The 23192-nt window shown below is 36.5% G+C and overlaps 1 protein-coding gene across 1 annotated transcript in view; it reads left to right on the top strand.

Moving 5' to 3' along the window:
- Positions 1–19097, top strand: part of LOC149183930 (uncharacterized) — a 79479-nt gene extending 60382 nt beyond the window's left edge. Inside the window, exons 4-17 of the mRNA XM_089417325.1 lie at positions 6440–8113; positions 9307–9373; positions 9491–9553; positions 9793–9856; positions 9983–10076; positions 10254–10337; positions 10445–10534; positions 14528–14549; positions 14760–15413; positions 16371–16432; positions 16531–16643; positions 17332–17419; positions 17851–18236; positions 18456–19097. Of these exons, the coding sequence (XP_089273451.1) occupies positions 6440–8113; positions 9307–9373; positions 9491–9553; positions 9793–9856; positions 9983–10076; positions 10254–10337; positions 10445–10534; positions 14528–14549; positions 14760–15413; positions 16371–16432; positions 16531–16643; positions 17332–17419; positions 17851–18051 (3276 nt within the window). The 3' untranslated portion in view covers positions 18052–18236; positions 18456–19097. The remainder of the gene's footprint in view (positions 1–6439; positions 8114–9306; positions 9374–9490; positions 9554–9792; positions 9857–9982; positions 10077–10253; positions 10338–10444; positions 10535–14527; positions 14550–14759; positions 15414–16370; positions 16433–16530; positions 16644–17331; positions 17420–17850; positions 18237–18455) is intronic.
- Positions 19098–23192: the final 4095 nt, after the last annotated feature.

The raw sequence follows: 23192 nt of genomic DNA, 5'->3' as shown, positions 1-23192 counted from the left end.
ATTAACTTCAATGATCTGCTGCTATTACAAAAAAGAGGTATGGTCGAAGGTCTTCCTGTTTTAAAACCTGTTCATATTGATTGTGATGCATGTGCACTGGGAAAGTTGCACAAAGATGAATTTCCTGTGAATGCTGATAGAAGGAGGAGAGATATACTCGAGCTAGTACACACAGATTTATGCGGGCCTATGTAGACAAGGTCGTTAGGCAGTGCATACTATTTTTTACTGTTTATTGATGACTGTACTAGATTTACTTGGGTGTATTTCCTCAGGAAGAAGAGTTACACTTTTGAATACTTCAAGGAGTTCAGAAGTATGGTTGAAAAGCAGACAGGTAAATGCATCAGGATTCTTCGCTCGGATAAAGGGGGAGAGTACAAGAAAGCTTGTGTCCTCAAATATTGCAAAGATCATGGGATACAATAGCAGTTTACAATACCCCACACTCCTAAAAAAATGGGGTTGCAAAGAGGAAGAATAGAACCATTGTGGAGTGTGCTCGCAGTATGTTAAAAGGTAAGAATCTTTCTAACGGTTTTTGGGCTGAAGCAATTAATACTGCAGTATATCTAAAGAATAGGAGTCCAATAAGAAGTTTAGATTTCAAAACTCCTTTTGAAGCTTTATTTGGCTATAAGCCTGCAGTTAAGCATTTGAGAGTTTTTGGCAGTAAAGCCTTTGCCCATGTCCAAAAGGAAGATAGAAAGAAACTAGATTCAAAGGCCATCAAATGTATTTTTGTTGGGTATTGTACATAATTTAAGGCTTACAAACTGTTTAATCCCTCTACTCATAAAGTTTTTGCGAGCAGAGATGTAGTGTTTCATGAGCAGGTTAATGATGGAAGCCATGAGAGTGCTAATGAAGAATGGTACGTGCCCTTGTTGGTGGAAGAAGGAAGTGATGAATCAGGTGACAATAATGAGCAACAACAACAACAACATCAGAAAAGGAAAGAAGATGATGTAAATGTCAAGCCAAGTCCACAAAAGGATTATTAGACAAGGTTTGAAGCTACCCCACCACTCAGGAGATCAGGTAGGAATATTCAGTTGCCAGCAAGATATAGGGAAAATGCTTTTATAACTAGTATGATGAATGTTGTTGAACCCTCTAGTTATAAAGAAGCCAATCAATATAGTGAATGGAGGGCTACTATGGAAGAGGAATATGAATCAATCCTCAAAAACAAAACTTGGGATTTAGTTAACCTACCTGAAGGCAAACAACCCATAGGATGCAAATATCTGTATAAGCCTAAATTTAAAGCAGATGGGAGCATAGATAAATATAAAGCTAGGCTGGTTGCAAAGGGGTATTCGTAGCAAGAAGGCATAGATTATGATGAAACATTTGCCCCTGTAGCTAAACTAAACACAATCAGAATGATAATTGCTTTAGCTACCAAACACCATTGGATGATTCACCAGCTAGCTATTAAATCTACATTTTTAAATGGGGACCTAAAAAAAGAAGTCCACTTAGTGCAACCTGAGGGGTTTGTCAAACAGGGTGAAGAACATTTAGTTTGCAGGTTGAAGAAAGCGCTGTATGGACTAAAACAGGCACCCAGGTCATGGTATGACAAAATTAATTCATTTTTCCTGCAACATGGTTATAAAAGGAGCAAAAATGACTCTAATCTTTATACTGTGTTTGATAAAGAGGGAAGGATGTTTTGATTTCATTATATGTAGATGATCTAATCATTACAGGGAATGCTCATAATCTCATTAAAGAAATCAAGGTGCAGATGTCACAAGTCTTTGAGATGAAAGACCTTGGAGAGCTACATTACTGTTTGGGTTTGGAAGTCTGGAGGGATTCTGGACAAACTTTTTTGTCACAGAGTAAGTATGTTAGGAGCTTACTGGAAAAGTTCAGAATGGATCAGTGCAAAGCTGCAGCAGTACCTTTACAACAGAATTTAAAGCTTTAGAATGATGATGGATCTGAGGAGGCAGATGCGACTTTGTATAAACAACTGGTCGGGAATTTAATCTACTTGACTATAACTAGGCCAGATTTGGCTTATGCAGTCAGTGCATTGAGCCAATTTATGTCAAAGTCCCTTGAGAGCCATTGGGTTGTAGCAAAAGGTGTTTTAAGGTATCTCCAGGGAAACTTAGATGTTGTTATTGTTTATATTGATTCGTGTGATGTTAGGTTGACAAGTTTTTCAGACCCCGATTGGGCTGGAAATGTAGATAACAGACGATCCATAATAGGCTATGCATTTAGCATTGGATTCGGGGTCATTACATGGAGCAGCAAAAAGCAAAACACAGTATCCTTGTCTTCTGCGGAAGCTGAATATTAAGCTATGTGTGCAACAACATGTGAAGCAGTTTGGTTGAGGAGACTTATCCTTGATGCTGAAGAAGAATAGAAGGTTGCAACAATGATCAAATGCGAGAACCAGAGCTCCATCATACTTGCAAATAATCCAGTATTTCATAAGAACACAAAGCATATCGATACACGGTTTCATTTTGTCAGAGAGAAAGTTCAGTCAAAAGAAATCTATATTGAGTATTGTAATAGTTGTGACAATGCTGCTGATATTTTTACCAAACCTCTTGGTAGAATCAAGTTTGAATTGTTTAGGGAAGTGTTAGGCATATGTGTGAATCCATTTCTCCATTAAGGGGAGTGTTGAGATTAATAAAGAAATGTCTTAATGGAGTGACGGTTCAAACCGAACCTTAGATTAGGAGTTTGTTCATGTTTTCTAGGGTGTTGTTTCAACTTCCCTAATTGTGTGTGAATTATATGTTCATCGTGTAATTATTGTAATGGACAGAGCATGTTTTGCAGAGGCAGTCTCTAGGTGGTGTTTCACACCTGTGAGCTTCTCAAGTTTATTTAATAAATTTGATTCTGATATTTTTGACACCCCAAGCACTAGAGCTCGTATCAAGAATGCTACAATGAGAGCCAAACACTCTTATACATAGGAGAATGGGAGATGATCCCAAGAAAGAAATCACATGACAAGTGGAACGATGACAATCCCAAGGCAATCCATCCATGCAATTTGAATTCCTCAAGAGGCTCCACGCAATCCTTGATGAAGAACTCGTGGGAGAGGAGAGGTCCATATGTGAAGATGGAGTAGAAGGGTAGGAGACCACTCTCCACCTCATCTCTAGTGTAACTTGACCAAACATCCACCAAACTCATGACTCACCACTTAACTCGAGCTCCTTCCTTAAAAAATGTGATTTTTCTCTTGGAACTCGTGGTCTTCTCCAAGGAATTCAATTTCCTTAATTTGTCACATGTTTCTCCTTGATTCTTGGTCCTTGGTGGAGTCCACATCACTTTTTAACTTGACTTTGACTCTTGATGAATTTCCACCTCATTTCCACATCATTTTGGCATGTGTGGATATTTAATTTTCTCCATTTATTTATTTTTTGGCTATTTAAGTGCCACATTTTCCCCTAGACTTAGGAAAAGTGGGTTTTGAGGGTCTATAATTTATTTTTTACCCTTCAAAGTGTGTCTTAGTAGAAAGTTGAAGAAAATAGGTCCAATTTTGACCAGACATACCCCCTACAACTTCTCTAGACATCACTTATTACAATTTACATATACAATTTATTAAAATTTCTGTCCTGCAGGAAATTTTAAAAATTTAAAAATTGACCCTTAGACCTAATCAAATTCTGTGAAACTTTGAGTGATCTAACTTGGTAATATACATTGAATCTAGACGCTAGGACTCACTTAAAGCTTCGTTATCAAGCCACACTCCAACTTTGGTGTTCTATCTGGGAGGAAAAAACTCAATTAATTATTACGTGTTGAAAAACATAAATAATTAACCAAGTAAAAAAAAACTCCCTAGAGTGAACTCACTGGATAACAAAGCCCTAAGCTACTTAGGCTTGTTACATGACTATTTTATCATGCTAGCATCACTTTACAATATCCTCGTAGGGCTTGTAGAATCTGTGTACAATAGAGAAAAAGAGAGAAAAGAAAAACCTTAAAATCTCTGATGATATCTGAGCTCTATAGGTGCAAAAATCCTCTGACATATCCTTGGGCATGGAGTCTTCAAGTATACTTCAATGGCATACTTTTTTGTTATCTCTCTAGTGCACTTGTTCATTTTTTATCGAGTGTTATTTTTTTTTTTAATTGTTTTTAATTACGGGATTTATGGTTTGTTGTGTGAAAATTCCACAACAGGAACCCCAACTGCAACAACTGATGATATTACTCCTATTTGTTAAATTCATTTAAACAAATTACTTGCAGTTTCCTATGGCAAATATCGTTAAGACATACACTGTAGCTTTCACTTAATTAAATATCATGCGGAAACAAGAGACTGAGCAAGAAAGAAAATGCACAAGTGACACCGTTATTTTTGAACAAATGTTCTCGAAAAAACCCAATGCGGGAAAAACAGTGCAACAGATTTGAGGGTTTTTATTATTATTAAGGAGTAGCAAATTCCGAATACATCTCTGGAAGCCTTCCCACAATCCAGTTATAGAGAATAAACCCGACAGAGAGATTTGTGAGATTACCTCACACTATCTCTGGAATTCCTGGCTGATCTAGCCCCTAGAAAGATTGCTCTCGACTTTTCTCGCTGCCTCTGTGTAGTATCTGCATCAGCGCAAAGTCAAGCTCTCTGGACAACGTCAATCCTCTGGCTAGTTGATTGCTGCCCAAGTGATTTGATTTCTGCCTCCCGGTCTCACAACCCGACTCCAGGCTTCTGAAACTCGAATTCCCTCTGCAAATTTTTGGACTCCCTCTTGGCTTCTGCGTTGCCACTGCGTGGCTCTGCATCAACCCCTTTGGCTCAACACTACCACTGTTGGATCTCCCTTTGCCTTTCTCTATTGATGATTCTTTGGTTGAGAAAATCTCTCTCCGGATGCTATCCCTGCCCCTCAATTGCAAGAAATCTCCTCGATCAGAATTTCCTCCTGAGAACTTCTCACTTCAGGAATTCGATCTCTTGATCTCTCGGTGTGTTTTCCAAATGACCCTCAAGCCTCTTCTTATATCTTTCTATTGGACAACCAACGGCCTAGATTAACTCGCAATCAAAGGCTCTGATCGTTTTGGCTTGATTTCTGCCTTCTTTTAGAAGTGACACCTGCAATTAGATTAATACCCATTAATATTTTAATTTTTCTAAGTTTAGATTTAGGAACTCCGTTAAAAATATTAATTATTTTAATAAAATCATTTTTGGGTGGAATTTCTCAAAACGCTTTCTGGGTTCTTTGGAATACATGCGCTCAAGCCCCCTTGCAAAATTTGAGGCCTAGAGCACATCCAATGCTACCCCAAATCAACATGTTGTTGGTTCCATTTTGATCCCCTTTCTGTGTGTGGTGATCTCAGCAATTTGTATTTTGGCCACAACCAACCTTATATTGAGTTTGGTATCTATAGACCTACTATCATTTGTACTTTGGGCATGACTGAACTTATAGTGAGTTTAGTATTTATGTATCCACTCTCTTTAATAGAGATTACAAGACAAAATACAGAGAAATTACAAGCTCATCTTTGAGCTAATGGAGACTATGGTTTCAACTTTCTACAGTCTCCTACAAATTGCCTTCCCTGTTATGCTCTGCTATTTCTCTCTTACTCCTCTCGGAGGCTACTCTGTTATGGAACACAAACACTTTGGAACATGAACTATTTGGGGTTCTTTTTTTTTGGTTTAAAAGCTCCCCCACATTTACCGCTGGGGTTTAAAACTGATGTGCCATATTGACTCCCACAGACACATTTTATCAAGCAGGAGGGCATTCAGTAATGCGGTTTTCAGGGTCTGACCTGAAGTGATCCTGCAAGTTCTAAATTCTGTTTTCTCCATCCAGAACATCAACAAAACAATGCAGTGATTATATTGATCCATTTTGGATCATGTCCTAAGTCAGGGGTTTCTGATGACATCGGTGTCATGTGATTGCTGTTACATCTTAATTCTTGATGCCATGCTATTTAGAATTAGATCTACCTTTATACATATACTGCAGTAGTTGTGATTATTCTAGAATCTAAATATTGAATGAAGAAATGGTTGGTAGTTCAAGGCTGTATGCATTTTTGTAACAAATAGTTCTGTTTTCAAAATTTAATGTTTCCTGTCAAGCGTTGTATGAGTTTAGATGTGTGACAAATAGTGGGTTAATAGGATGAAGCGTGATCTACCTTGTTGCATGAATGTAGTTGAAGGATATTCAAATCAAGGGTTTAGTCTCCGTTGATGGTTTATGATAGGTCTATTGTAATGTTATTAGTTTAGAGTCTATTAATCATTTTCATTATAGTGATTCATTCTTAACACAAACACCCTTTCTAGCGGATATATTGATACGATGGCAAGCATATATTTCAGACATTCATTTAAAATGAAATGATTGTCATTTGAAGTGGACTTTGTGTGCAGAGACCTACTAGTCATGTCCCGGATGATTTCAAACCTGAACGTCATCTTGATGAGTCATATGCCAAAGTCATGACAACAGATGCTTCTTCTTTGGAAGTAGGGAAAGGCGAGAGTGCTGACTTTCCAAACAATAATGAGGTTGGCATTAGAGTAGCTCAAAACACAGCTCTCTGGGCATCTGAATCTCCAAAAAGAGAACAGTGTAAAATACGTAATGAAAGGGACCAGCAGAATGTAGAATCTCCTACAGTGTTCATTTGTGATACGACAGTGTTAGACTGCCATGAAAAAAATGAATTAGACACCATTGCAAATTGTAAGGATGTCAAATCAAAACCTGATAAGCAAAATAGCACTGGAATTGATTCTGATGGAATAAAACTAGAATTGATTTTGGATTCCAGTTTTGAGGTTGCAGAACGAAAGAAATCTCTCCTGGAAATAAATGTTATGAAGGTCTCTGAATGCTGTGTGGCCAGTAAGGATAGCTCAATAGAAGTTCTTAAACGAAGTAAGGAAACAGATTACAGTTTAAAGAATGTGGATGGAGAACCTGAGGTGATTCCTCTCGCATCAGAAACTTTGGTTCTTCAAGAAAAAGGTCCAGACCATGGAGTTGTTCATTTGAATGAGCCTAATGGTAAAACGTGTAACGTCAAAGGAGCAGAAGATGATTTTGTTTGTTTGCAAGATAGTCCGTCTATCGCATATCTTAACCTGGTTCCTAAAAATGAATCTTATCCAGAATCACTGTTGGCCCAAAATAAGTTTGAAGATGAGAACATAACTCTATGCAACTGTGAGAACATTACCAAGTTCAGTGATCAGAATGTTGGAAATGATAAACATGCTTTGACTTTGAGAAAGAAAACTCCGCCTGAAATATTAGATGCTTCTCATGTGAAAAGCATGGAAAAAATTAAACTAAACTCCATTAATTATTGTGAACATGAGATTCTCAAACTTGAGAAACAAAATAGCACCATTGTGGGAAGGCAATCTGATGGAATCAAACTAGAATATATTTTGGATTCTAGGTTTGATAGTGCAGAGCAAAAAAGTTCTCTCCTGCCAATGAAAGTTATGAAGCTCCCAGATGGTTGTGAAGCCAAACAGGGTAGGCTAGCAGAGGCTGATAGACAAAATAAGGAAACATATTATAGACTGGAGCAAATAGACAAGGACCTTGAGTGCAATTCTGATGTTTCACGAATTATTGTTATTCCAGCAAAAGATCATCGAGACCACAGTGATATCCAGATGATTGATCCCGTTGTCAAAAGTGCTCAAGTCAAAGGGGAAGAAGATGACTTGGCTAACTTCCGAAAAAGTTCATCTACAGCAGATCTCAACGTGTTGCGTGGAAAGGAATTCGATGCAGAATCTTGGTTGGCCCAAAGGAAGTTAAAAGATGGAAGCAGATCTACATGCAATAATGTGAACAATATGAATTACAATGATCAGAATGTTATCAAGGATAAGTATGCCTTAAATTTAAGGAGGTTCCCATCTGAAAATTTAGACAGTTGTCTTGTCAAGAACATGCCAAAAACACAAAGCATTGTTGACCAAGAAATAAAAAACAGGTGGTCTGTGAATGAAAATTCAAAATATCATGGAAAAGATCTCGTGATTGACAAGAAAGCAATTGCCACAGATATGGTTTCTTCCCAGGTATTTTCTCTTTCATGGATATCCTCTCTCAATATATCGTCTACTCATGTATGGTGGTTTCTCCTCACAAGAAGCAAGTGTGGGCATTAAGTTGATGCTTTTGCTAAGTTTTAATCCTTATATAAGCATGCGATAAAAATTTCTCTCACCTATTTCCACATATATTTTGTTACACACACATATAAGAGTGCTGTTTCTTATGTATTGCTATTCTCACTTTACTTATAGTGTTTTAGGGAAATCATTTATGTATGAAAATGTAGGGAAATCATTTATACAGGTAAATTTGACTGTTGAGGATGTGGAGGGTTCTATAATTTTTTGACCACTTCAATTGATTGATTGTGCCGAGAGAAGCTCTACAGCCCAATATGGGGGAGATGTTGTCACGTAGCATTTGATATTGTTAGATTAAAAAAAATAGTTAAATAAGATTTAAAGTAAAAAAATTACAAGCCAAATTTAAATTTATGTTTTTGAGTTAGAATTAAAAATAGAAAATTTCACTAATTTTACCATATGTCAATAATAATAATAATAATAATGATTTAGTTTTGATTATGAGAAAATAGAAAAAATGTTTACTTAATTAGTTTGTAATAAGAAAAATAATAAATATTTATTTATGTTCATGAGTTATTAATGAAATTAGAAAAATAATTGTTTTTTATTATTTGACAACAAACGCAAAAGAGTAGACTCTATTCATAATTGATTGCACTGTGAGGTACTCTACAACCCAGTATGGGGGAGATGTTGCAACATAACATTATGTAACACCAAAAAAATAAATAACTATGTATGTAGTATGTACATATCTACATGACAAAAAAAATTATGTATACATATGTGCATCACAACATCTAAAAGAACAAACCAGCATAGATCCTTTTTAAATTCAATTAGATTTATCAAGTACTGAGAGAGATCAAATTCCTTAAGGTGTAATTTTTGTATCATTTAATATAAAGGAATTAATACATGACATGAATTAAATGAAAAAAAAAATTTCACTTTAAGAAACTTGATTACTCTTCGTCCTTCATAGATTTGGGTTTAGGGTGGGTATGCACTTGTTGCTAAGAAGCTCTCATCAAAATTTTAAGACTAGATGATGATGGCTACTTAACACTATCAAGTCAATGCATTTTCAAATTCAAAGTTATTTTCTATTTATATGTGTTCTGTTGCAGAAACAGATGGAATCCGAGCGTATTCCTATTTTTGAGTCATTCACAATTGAGGAAGAGGAAGGATCAGGTTAGTAAAGTTGTTTTCTTTAAATACTGCATCTACAAAAACATGATTTTCTTTCAAACGTTACTAAACCTAGATTCGGTAGTTTATTATAAAAGAGATGTATATATTGTGATATAGGTGGTTACGGCATGGTTTACAAGGCTCGAAGGAAGCAAGATGCAAAGATTTTTGCAATAAAATGTAGGTGGACATTTTCTCTCATCTGCTGCTATATGTATAACCAGAATTTGCATGCATTAGTAGCTTAACTTGTGAAGAATGTATGGAGTTTTTTGACATTATATGATTAGATTTGAAAATTATATATCATAGTCATGCTTGGTTTCAAAATTTCTTTAAAATTTGACAACTCTCCTCGAGTACTTTCAACTTTTCTTTCTGTGCACATTAAGAAAATTAATATAACTGCTCTCCTGCAGGTCCTCTTGAGAAGACTCCTAAAAGTTATGTTACGAATGAAATTTATATGCTGCAAAGATTTGGGTACAGTTAAATTTGTTGTATGTTTATGATCTTAACTTTCTAAAACTGTTTTTGAATTTCCGTTATGGCCTTTACTTAAAAATTTCACAGATATAGAACTTCTAATTTGTGTGCTATCAATCACAGCGGGAGTAATTTTATTATAAAGTCTGAAGGTGTATTAAAATACAATGGACAGGACTGCCTCATTCTTGAATATATGGTGCATGATAAACCAGAGGTGATATTTTACTTCCTGGTTTTCTTGTTTTCTTTTTGAGATTTTCCAAGCATTAGAATTCAATGGCTGATGTGGAATTCAACTTTTCTATGGCTCATGTGGAATTAAACTTTTCTATGGCATATGCGGAGTTGAACTTTTCTGTGGCTCATGTGGAGTTCAATTCTCTGTATACAGGTTCTTAGGAAAGAAATAAATGTGTCAGAACTTCGTTGGTATGGTTTCTGTATGTTCAAAGCACTTTGTGCATTACACAAGCAGGTGATGGTATATTTTGGTTCAAAACAATGTCAAAGAAACTTTTCTGAAGTAATTGCAAATTGTTGCATCAGTTAAACTGACATTGTCCCATTTCTGAATTCTGACAGGGAGTAATCCATAGAGATGTTAAACCGGGAAACTTTCTCTTCTCTCGACAAATGAAAATGGGCTATCTCATTGATTTCAACTTGGCTCTAGTAAGTGTCACATTTAAGTTTAGTGTTATTTTGGTCTATGCTAACTTGTTAGTCCTAAGAAAGTTTGTCAAACTATAAAATTTGTAGATGAAGTTTAGTTACTGTTACCCCTCCTTCTAGCAGGGGTACCTATAGTTAAATTCTTCGCTCTTACTCAGCAGGGCAGATTGGAGACTGGACTATATTTTTTTCACATTCTCCGAGGCATTTCACAGATCTCAATGCAGAAGGTTTCTGGGTCCAAAATTCAGCAATAGCTCATTTTCTTCAGCATGATGTGTACTTGACATGCCATGTTGAAATTTTGGCAAAATAAACATTTTTTCAAGCAAAATTTAGCAAGTATGGGGGGACCTGAGCATTGTAATGCATGAACAAAAGGTGGCAAATTATATCTACATTGCATGTGAGATGTTTTATGTTGCATGTCATGCATAGAGCCTCCGATCACATTAGTTGGCTTCATCGAGCCCAAAAGCAGCAAAATGCTGGAGTTCTAGCACCCATGCAAGCAAAAAACGATAGTTTCCAACTCACATTTGTGAGTTATTCACGGTGGCCTACAGCTAATGCCCTAACTCAAAATTGGGCATGTGATACCTCATTGAAATTCCTGTGATGGGGCCTACCTCCCTCAAGCAAAACACTAGACAAATCTGTAGGGCGTTTTTTGCACAAGGAAATTTTTAGGACTGGTCAATTCACACACCAACTCACGCATGGGGGTGAAAGAAGGGTCAAATTAGTTGTTGGAGCCATCTAAGCTAGTCGTTGGGCTACCATTTGCTTAGATCAAGTCAAGTGTATGCAAGTTGTACTATTTCTTGGGACATGGACACATCCTTCAAGGTTTAACAACTATTTCAAGCATGAATCAAGGGAACATTGTTCATTATTTTCAATAAATAATAATTTATGTACTTTTTCTTCCCTAGTTGGATGGATCGATACACCTTTTTGTGGGGATCTATCATTTCTCATTGTATGTGGCTTTGACCACTTTATTTTATTAATTTTAGTTTTAGAGGTAGACTAGATCTAGAATTTTCTTACTAGATCTAAGGAAATTCCCCAGATAATATCTTTTTAATGTAAAGGAAGTTTCTTACCTCCTCTATATAAATGGACTTCCTCATTTATAATTCATGGTTGGATAATGGGAGTATTCCTCTTTCTATGGTTTGATGAAACTATTTCTTGGTGTTTTTTTGGGGTTTTGAGTTATTATGTGATGTATGTTTCAACTTAGGAGGCTTTTATTTCTTGGTTTCATTTGTAGTATTTTAAAGGGTTTAAATTTGTAAGTGATTGAAGATCATCACAAGGCTTAGTGTGATTGATGCACCAAGGGGCAATGAGTCACATGGGAGCAGAGATTAGGACTCTAGATCTCATCTCGTTCTTTGTTGGTGTGAAGTAATCATTGAACATCTTTGCTAGGTAGACCCTTAAGGGTGTTTTCTTCGTAAATGCTTGGTTTGTTTTATGCCATAGTCGATCCTTGGTCCAAGGGAAATCCTATTGAGGAATCCTCTCTAGTGGGTATTTGACTTTGCAATTTACCTTGATTAGCCAAGAGACTACCCATCCTTAGATGCTAGTTTCCTTCTAGCTGCATCCATTATTTTAGTTAACCAACCTAAGGAGTGTGATTAACCTTGATATCTTCTCATCATTAATATTCCCTTGATTCCATCACCCTTGAATATTGGCCTTGATCTTCTCATCCATCAATCACCAATATTTCCTTTCTTTCTCTTAAACCAAATTTGATTGTTGGGGTTACTTGTGATATCACCTTGCTCCTTGTTTCTTATGCCCTAGTGATTTTTATGGGAGCTCCCTCAAGGCCAGAGAAGAGCTGCCCTAAAGAGGCAATGGTTGGTCGTTGAGGTGATTATGGATCACATGTCGAAGCTCCACTTGGATTGTACAATGTTGGTTGGAGATTTCACCATTCTAACCTACAATTTGAGTGGTAACTGTTGACCATGTACATGTCAATAGTCCAAGAAGCAAAGTAGAAAGCAATGGACAATTTTTTTCAAAGATCATTGTCATCAATCAATGTCATTGTAAACCCAAATTATGCAATTTTGTGTTGTAAATGATTTTAGTATGACTATTAAGCCATGTAATAACACCTAAGCCTATGATTCTTCTCAAATGGTTTCATCCTAGGGAGTTTATTAACCTTCCCGAATTATGTGTGTTTGTAAACAGGATAATTAGTAGAGTTTTTCTCCCAAATATACCCCAAAGATAAGGGTGAAACTCATTGACGAGGTCTTAGGTGAGTCCTAGTGTTTATCGAGTCTATGTATTTTTCATACTAGATCACATGTCTTGACGTAGAATTGGGTAAAGTCTTGAGGGTCTGTGTCAAATATGTATTTCCCCTTCTAAGGGTTGATATTGTAATTATTTGATGTAAAAGTGTATCTAGGAATAATTTAGTGTATGGTTACTCACATTTAGACACCATGGCTAAATTATTTTATGGCCAAAGGCTAGATCACACTGGCTCTATGCAATGGCTGAGTGGCCAGAGGATCGAACAACTTTGATACCAAATGAAGCGAACAAAGTTCGTTCTTCAGGTTAAATACTCCAGAAGACTTGGAATATAAAGATATCCATTGAGGATACAAATATTATATATTAAATGTATAAATAAGAATATGTTACAAATGAGAGTGAGGGGTTTGCTTATATACTAGGCAGTGCCTCTTCATGGAAGGTCATGTCCCATTTAGACATGTCTCTTCAGTACTAATTACTAATTAACTAATTGTTATTACAATTATCCTCTTTATTTATATTTATATTATTTATATATATTTTATTCGTAACGTTTTCCTTATATCTCTGAGTCGAAAAACCCAAATTATCCAAATAATGAAATGACGGAGGATTGTTATGGGTGATTTTATTTTGCAATGTGTGATTGATCTCTCTGGTTTATTTCCACTGCATATATTTAATTGTAGAAGTTGAAAGTACCAGTGATTTTATTTTTAGGCGATTTAATAATTATTTGGGTAAATAGGTAAATTGCTGGGGATAAATAAAATTTCCGTAAGAAAATAAATCTGGCTGGTATTAGAAATTTTACAATATTTTGAGAGTGGAGTGATTTGTTTACTCTTTTGTTTCTCCCACATGTGCTTTCTTGGGTCTCATTGTCTATTTTCAGGGTGCCTAGCTTCAGGAGCAGCAGTTATCTTTTGACAGAATGCCAGATTTCTACCAGATCAGTGCCATTCTAAGTCAAGTGACATGAGAATATAGCCTATAGGACACAGAAATATGAGTTACCAATGCAGCACATGTCGGACATGTCAGACGTGTTGGACACGTGTTTGCCATGTGCCCTGTTTTAGGAGATGTGTCCTAGCATGGTACATGTCCGACATGTAGGATATAGATGCAACAGCCCAAGGGGCGTGTTCAGTTACTTAGGTTTCATTAGATGTCGAGTGGCTGTGGAATTTCCAAAATGTGCTCATACTAGAATTCTGAACAAAAAATGATGCAGTTTGGTGTTTTCAAAAATCTGCGTTTAGAAAATTCTTGTTGCATTTTGACCACACATGGAAAGGGGTGGGCAGGAATGGTTCAATCATAAGTGATATCTGCAGGTGACTTTGTATCAGTTCTATCAAGTAGAGACACATGACCAAACTGATATGTATTCTGGTTGGTTCTTCTTAGAACTTTGATATTAGTAATTTGACACGGCAGTTAATGTCCCCTATTTATATTTTAACTATGCAAGTTTTGTAGATACATATGGCCTTGAGGTTTTGATTATTCTTCTTATTTTAATTTCTTTGTATAGACTAGGCCCTTTTATCGTTTACTAAAAAGTTTCATACTCTCACTTCTCTCTTTATTTCAGTTTCTCATTTTTGAAAACATCTTGGTGAATATTACTGCACAAAACAGATTACATCTTTAAACCCGTTAATCTTGTATTCATGTTTATTGCAGGACCAATATAACTCTTTTCCAAGTAAGATGCGAATCTCCAGTCACAGGCCACATGATTTCTATCGTAGTCACCCAAGAAATGGAAGCTTATTCAAATGCTAATCTCTTCTTTAAAGAATTAATACTAAAGTATTCTCAGCATGAATTGTTCTTGTGCTAAGAAGTCCATTTAATGTGTAGCAAGATATATATAAAACTGATATTATTGTATTCATCTGTTGTTTGTATTCAGATAAATGTAATAAACTTCTGCCTGCTAAGAGAAGCATTGGGTGCTATGTGGAAGAAAATGGACCCTTATTTCAAACAAATGACAATAGTAACAAAACAATGGCCTTGCCAAAACAAATAATACCTGAATCACAGACTGAAGTTGTGGCTTCTCAGTTGAAGGATTCAGCTTGCTCTACGAAGAAAGCCATCAAGGTTTCCAGCAAACCATCTACCACACGGTGGAAGAACAAGGAAAACGCAATAGTACACTTAAAATATCAAATGCAGGCAGCTTCAGTGCCTTCGGGTTCAAGTGATATCAGAGCCCATAGGAGATTTGCTCAAGACTTGATAAATATAGACCATGGAAATAAATATGGGGTTTCATTACATTCAAAAGATATTACAAGTGGACGTTCACTGTTTAAAGAAGCTGTAAGGGAACCGTTGCCCACTCAAGGAAGGAAGGAACTGCTCAACTTGGTACAAGAGGCACGGCAGGATTCTCAACAACAGACAGCCCCATTTCCTGTTTGTCATCGGAAACGAGTTGCAGCACCACAGGAGAGATTGCAAAAAGATACTGGGAAAAATTTGCATGTCTCACCTATGCAATTAAATTCAAACCTCAATAAGCCTATTCATTGCTTTTGTGGTCTTCCAAAGAACAAAGGTATATCGGTCTTTTAGTTTTGTCTGTTAAATTTTCTATGTTAAGCCTGTTTGTTTTTACCATGGTTAGATAGTTTTGTTTACGATCCATTCTTATTGGATACAATGAATTTATGCCAACCTTTTTTGGATAAAGTCACAAATTTTGTGTCACAAAAGTATTCAGATTAAACCTATGTTGCACTGTTTCAGTTTTCACTATCTTGTTCATTACTTTCCTTCTCACTTGAATCAAATGTAAGAATTGGCTCATAAAGGTTATTTGTCAGTCCATAGTAACAAATTACAATAACTACCTGGGTTCTGGCCTTGCCACAGGGGACTTGTGCATCTCTTTGGCCAGATATTAAATCATTTTATCTGGTTTAGATTGCTTCATGAGGAATTCGACTTATAAATTCAATGAGTACGTAGAATAACTTAAAAAACTATATGTTGCATAACATCCTTTAAATGTAATGCTCCACAGGTTAGAGCGAGGTGCAAATTACAGCCTACGCAACGTTTTTCAATTGTTATATCCCATCTATGATAACTAAGAAACAGTAAATAAGACTAAGTTCTTCAAAATAGACTTCTATTTCTCCATCACACACTCCATCCCTTTGTAGCCAGATGTCAGGGAGGAACCATCAGCACTGGCAGGATTGTCCTTGTCAGGCAAATTTTCATGAACAATATGCTTTTTAATATAAGGCTATCAGATCCTAGTCAACAACTAGTTCTTCAAAATATAATTCTCTTTCTCCATCACAGGCTCCCTCCCTTTGTAGCCACATGTCAAGGAGGAACCATTAGCACTGGCAGGATTGTCCTTGTCAGGCAACTTTTCATGAACAATATGCTTTTTAATACAAGGCTATCAGATCCTAGTTGACAGGTTTCTTGTTTGTCAAAGTGATGTTCTCTGCTGATATAATTTCAGAAACAGACTGAAATTTCCCCTATTGACATTCAGGTATGGAAAAGTGTAAAAAAGATGGCCCATGTGTAGGAACAAAAGGCTACCGTGCTCCAGAGGTATTGATCAAGCTCTTTTTTAAAGAAATTTTTATTATGATTTTTTGGTGGCAGTATTGCATATTGGTTTCTCATCATTGTGGCTACTTTCATTGCAGGTGTTATTGAGGTCATTACATCAGACCTCCAAACTTGATATCTGGTCAGCTGGATTGAGTTTGCTGCATTTTCTAGTTGGGAAGTCACCTTTTCCTCCCAACAGCCATGATCAGTATGTAATCCTAGATTATTTGATATATGCAGCTATCCAGTTCTTTCAAGTTGCAGAATATTTGCTAATTTGTTTTTCTCTCTCTTTCTTTGGCTTGAAAATATCTTTCAGTAATAACAAAAAATAAGCAGTAGTTACAAGGTTATTTAACAATTTAAGAGAAACGGCCTACCAAGGTAGGCTACCAGCTATTATAGCCAATGACCATACTTCACAAATCAAATATCAAAATGTGCCATGAAAAGATTAATTCCAGAAAATTCAAAATTGGTTCTCCAGGTTTCCCATATGCGCAACAATTATTATAATTTCAAAAATTAAAATCCATCTGGCCAGTATTGGAAGTCTATTATTATCTTAAAAAAACTCCACATTTAGGACTGATCGCATTCCTAGAATTAGTCTTTGTGGGACGTGCCAGTTCAGTTTTGTCACATGCTATTAAATCATAACTAAAAGTACTAAAATATATAGAAAAATATCATTCCTTGTCCAAAAAATCAGTGAAGATCTTATGATGCATTGATGTTGGCAATAGCCGTATTATTTTGGTGTTGATCAGATATTGAGTAAGCAATCTGTTGCTTCAATTCTTTCTTTTGAGATCAAGAATGCAATATTGTCTTAGATGTTTTTTCGAAGCCTATTAGTAATCACGTTAATGACATGAAGCATGATGAAAATGCAGAGCCATAAAAGATATTGCAAAAATGCGTGGTGCTGAAGAAATATGTGAGCTATCTAAACTTCATGATCGGCAGTGTTCTCTGCCTCAGGTATTTTCATTTTCTTAGTATCACTAGCAAGGTGTCTTTAATTTGCATACACTGTTGGTTATAGAAGCAGCAGTGTATTTTGTTGGCACTGTGCATGTTACCTTGTTACCTGCTGTTCTGAACTCTATATAATCAGTATATATGCAAACATTCTTACTTGAATCACTCCAAACCAATTCAGCTGATAGAATTTTACCTATATTACCCCAAACCAACTTTGGTGATGGGTGTTTTTCTGGATTACCCCAAACTATATGGTTACAGGCCCTTATCTCTGACTCCTCATGCAATCTCAGTTACGTTCATGTATGAATTAATGTTATGCCCTGTTAGTTTTATGAAAAGAGTGCAATGTTCTGTCTGTTTAGCCACATGCAGGAAAGAGGATATAAACATTAACTTGACCAATCTTAAGCGGCTGGTTGCTGCAGGATCTGCACTCAAATGAGTTTGAACATACGACAATGCAAGAGTGGTGTATTAAAAACACCAAAAGACCAGAGTTTCTTGATAGTGTTCCATTGTCGCTCTATGATCTTCTTGATAAATGCTTGCGTGTGAATCCTCGACAAAGGATAGATGCAGAGGAAGCTCTCAAACATGAGTTTTTTGCTCCCTGTCATGAGGAGTAAAAGAGACAGAAATCATCGAATAAGACTGTTTTGTTATGACTGTAAGGAGCATTGGTTTTCAAGCATGGAGCCTCCACCTTTAAAATGGATATCTTGTCCTTTAACCTGACAGCTCAAGAAATCCAGATTCAGGGGCAGTCAGAGGGATTACAATCATGTTATGATCATATATAGCCATACCTCAGGTATGTTTTCTGCACCTAATAATTATAAGAATTATTAGAGGAGCTTCTTCTACCAGATCCATCACATAAATTATCAATGTGATGGATCCGGAAGAAGAAGCTCCTCAACACATCTCAAATCACAGAAGCTTCAATTCTGAAATTATAAGAATTATCTATGAATTTCAAGTAAACATTTGCAATTGTATTTGACTTGATAAAGCTTTGTTGTTTGTTTAGATATATTTTGAGGAATATTTTCAAGGGCAACAATCATGGATGGTATTATATGGCATGTGCTTCATAGGCTTGAATTCCGGCTAAAAGCTGGAAGAAATTCCTCACTTATGCAGTAGTGTGACAACTGAATCTCAGTGCATTGGACTACTGAACTCCAGAATGAGATTGATCATCTAATCAGCAGTTTGGGTACTGTGGAAATATCTCCTAAACTTCTGCCTGCCTAAGATGTGTTGCCATCAGACACTGTTGTCTAAAATCCCTGGCGTGAGGAGAATGGTGTTTTCAGCAGAAAGGAATGCTGAAGCAACTAGAAGCTTGTGGCAATCAATTATAACGAAACTTTGTAAATGGTCATGTCTCCTTTTGTTTAGTTCAGGTCTATTTAGAAATTGTTAAGAATTAGTTACAATTTTTGTACAAGCACAGAGGTTTCAGAGGAAATAATGTGTCAATTCCTCTTTTTTGAAACCTGAAGTGGGAAGGTTCCAAGTTTATATCTTGTTGAATTTGCATAGCAAATATAGGAAACTTTTGTCTCGAGTTCAAAAGTTGTCAATATTGTACCAAAAGTGGGGATTTTGTAAATTATATTATATTACATTATATTGTAAATTATATTACATTACGATTTAGTGGACAGTCTGCACTTGCATCGGCTGTTCATTGGGCCAACAGACTTTGTTGAGTTTCTTCAGTGTTATTCATTCAGCCTCAGATGTTAGGAGAGATGAGTCTGATCCTCAGACCTCTTAGCTCCTGGATCTTCTCTGCTAGGGCCCGATGTTGGTTTGCTTCATGCATTGTATCTTTTATAGGAGACCGTTTGGTTCTCCCGTTTTGCCTATACATCAGTGTACTCAACAGTCCCTTTAACCTACTTTGTGGTCATTAGTTGGACATAAATATAATTATCTTATCTTATCTTATTAGTGAATTCTCAGGGAAACTGATAACCCCCAATTCTAGTTGTATCCCCAAAGCCAAAATCTGACGTTAAATATATTGATTTCACTTATTAATGGAACATAAATAAAGGCCTTAGTGTAGTATTTGGTCTGCAAGGTAAATCTATTTCATCTTTTTAGGTGTGGCTAATGCAAGAAAAAAGGGGTAAGGTTGGTCAAAGGTTAATAATTGATTTGGATGGCAAAACAGCAATTTGATTATACATTGAGTTGAAATTTCATATCAGTTTTGTTGCTTTATTCATGAGAAGAATATAGATGTTCTTGTTGAGTCAAAATGTATTGTTCCATTACTTGTCAAGTGAATTGTGTCACAAGGTTTGAAAAGAGAACCATTATTATTATTCAATTATTTTCTTCAACTTTTTAAAGTGCATTTTTTCCATTTTAAGTGATTTGCAATGTGTAGGCCATGCTTTATATATGAATAAAATATATCATTAAATAAAGCCAGTCTTGTAAACTACAATGGGCAGTGATTAAACTACATCAGTTTTGGGAAGAACGTGAGAGCATCAGCTCTGAGATGAAGACAATTTTCACAAATGGAAAAAATCTATAGCCTTCGACAATTGGGTTACCAGAGGATTTGAGATCCAAAGTTTTGTAAGAGCTATAATAAAGACAAATTCTTTGTATATTTGGAAATAACAACCTCTAGAGGAACGAAAGACATTGGACACTTCAATATCTATGAGAATACACCCGACTCATAAGCAAGCTTTGCTTGGGGTGGTGTTGATTATGGGGCACTCAAATTGCCCCATTTCTAGTGATCACTGTTTTTCAGTGAGTCAAAGTTCCATATATTTTGATTGTTTTTTCAAAAAATTAACAATTTGGATTGTCATTAAATTGGCCAAAACCCTTAGGGGCAAAGTTCAAATCACATAGGTGGAACTTTGACTTCTAACATGGTTCCCATTGCCGCGAATCTAGCAGGCCCAATGCAAGTCCTCACTGGTCGAAGGGCCAAACCTTATGGCAACACTGAGGAAGGGTTGCCACTGTTACCTCTGTAACCTTCCTCCTTTTTTTAGTGGGATTTCAACCACAAGGGAGGCTTCCCTAAATCACCTATAAGGCATTCTAATACTTGGGCTAAAGGTGATTTGTCTTTGAAGGTCTGAGGATGGATAGAGGGCTTCACAAGGTCAAAGATAACCAATGTATTCAATAATAGGGTCCACACTCTAATGTTTGACTTGTAAGAGGGTTGCCATAAGTTAGGGTTTGAATGATCTTTCTTATTAGGGAATGCATTGACATATAACAACTTATGAAAAACCCTCCAAATGTTCTTCAATACGAAAGGAGCAAGGGTTTCAAATATAGACTAGGGCTGAACTTATGCAAATGGATTTAGGGCTGTTAGATATGCATAAACAATAGGAAAAGAGGGTGACATCAACCTTTCTAGGGCTTGTAAGGCTTCTTGCTATTGTTAGATTTTGCATTTAAAGGGTTTATAGGTTCTAACCTACAATTTAGGGCGACTTTTAAGTAGTAAAGCAATGACTTTTACACATAAATAAGCTCCTAAACCCCAACAACTGCCATAGCCATCTAGAAGAGAAAATTCAAAAGGATTTTATTTATTTTCAGAGTGATCAACACACTTTTACACCAATGCCTTATCCTACAAGTTCTAATTGAATCTTAATGGTACAAAATGCCAAGGAAGGACATGAAGGAGTAAAGGGGGATGCTCCGTGGCATCTACATCTAAAACCCTAATTATTATTCTTGTGAGTGGAGAAATTAATTATAAGGTCTACACATATAGTTTCCTTATAGGCTTTGAAGACAATTTTACATGCAATTATAAAACAAAGTTTCAACAATGATAAGCATTTAGTCATGGAACAAGAGGAACCCCACTTTAAACATGAAAGCATGCAAAATATAAGATAAAATGATAAACTTACAAAGTATTCTACAAGAACACTTCTTTCAATCCTAGAACAATGTCTCTTGTTGTCACCTATTACACCTTTTGGCAATTGTGTCAAATGATGTCAAATGGTGGCCAAAAGGGGGAGCCGAAGTGTAAAAGGCCAAAGAGGAGAGCAAATATCATAGGTCTAAATCGCAGGGAGGAGGCCAAAATCAAAAGCCTAAGTCTCGAAGCCAAAAGGAAAGCTGAAATCTAAAGAGGAGTGCTAAAATTCGGGAACCAATCACACCGAAGCCCGATATCGGGAAGGCTGGCAGGAAGGCATATCAGAGGTTAGTTTTTCAAGGATTGAAGGCATCATAACTCATTAATTCCAATTTGAAAACTTACAATGAAGAGGGGCTTCAATTTAGGCTGGCACTCGGTCGCAAAGCGTTCCAAAGGACCAAGGGGCACAGAACAAGGTGGGACCTCAGAGCATATGTCATTGGAACATCGAAGTTTCAGAACTCCTTAACAATACATCTCTTTGGAACGTGCTGAAATATTGGAAGGGGAAATACAAAGGAAACCTTTGAAAATCCAAAGACCCCAGGGACCTTTTCTCTCTCATCCTCCGAAGACACTTGGTAGCTAGTGATTAGTCTTGAAAAGCAGACATGGCTAATGATGTCAGCATGACGTGGCGGCTTGGGGGACACATCGCAGTTAATTTTGGCATTTTTAAAGGCTTAAAAGGGCAAATTTGGGTGACATGTGCCACCACCCAGGAGGTGAGGTCTGTGTTTTAGAGGAAGAGGCCATCGTGATTATGTTTTAATTAGCATTTGAAAAATCTTCTGATGAGAGGAGCTTCGATATTGTATGGCACCTGGTCATGGACAATCAAAGGGACCAAGGGTGCAGAACTGGGCGGTTCACTTGAGTGACAAGATGGAATTTCAGAGGATGGTGGCATTATAACTCTTTTCAATTCCTTTTTGAAAAATTTCCGATGAGAGGGCTCCAATATTATATGGCACCTGGTCATGGAAAACCAAAGGGACCAATGGCGCAGAGCTGGGGCCGAGCACCAAGAGTTATGAGTTCATCGGAAGTGGGAGTTTTTGTAACTCCATTGTTAATTCTTAACTTGAAGACTTACGATGAAGAGGGATTTCGATGCAGACTGGCACATGGTCGTGAGATGTTGTAAAATGTAACTAGGTTCGATCTTCATAATGACATGTAATTATGATCTTTGTAAATGATGAAAATAAGAGAATAACATTATTTTTGTAATGCCTTGCTTCATGGGTTTCATGAGCAAGAGTTTTATCTAGTTGACTCCCATTGAGAGCCTTAGGATTTATCATTAGAGTCAAAGAGTCAATGTCATGTATGAAGAGCCCTTCTTGGGCACATGTCAATTTTATATGAGTCTATATAACACTCCAAAGACAAGCACAAAGTCCTCTCTTCATGTCGGCTTAATTATATAAGACATATTACTATATATATGAGGCTAGGCTCTTGGCATCAACACTGTCCTAGAATTCAGATATCTTTGAGATTTCAGAGAATGATTACAGAGTTCGAATGTGAGAAAAAGAATTCAGTCTACGACACATGAATGGAGATTGGGTAGGGAATTCAGATCCGTCTTAAGTTCAGATCACTGTCACAATGAAGGAGAGAATGGTCTTTGTATGGACCACAGTTTGGTGTTTTGAAAATAATCATTGATCTGTATAAGGACCTACAGTTCGGTATTATACCATAGTGATTTGGTATATCCCACAACAAAGAAGAATTTGGTGCCTCCTAGGAAGAAGATCTTTAGTTTGTGACTAGGCCTTGGTGCTATTGTATTAAAGAAGGGCTCGACTCTAT

The sequence above is a fragment of the Pinus tabuliformis genome, chromosome 3_2 (assembly GCF_031772625.1).
Source record: "Pinus tabuliformis cultivar Carrire ecotype Pingquan chromosome 3_2, CPIR1, whole genome shotgun sequence".
NCBI classification, from domain to species: domain Eukaryota; kingdom Viridiplantae; phylum Streptophyta; class Pinopsida; order Pinales; family Pinaceae; genus Pinus; species Pinus tabuliformis.
The sequence above is the reverse complement of the archived record's forward strand: the minus strand, read 5'-3'. Positions and strand labels throughout refer to the sequence as shown.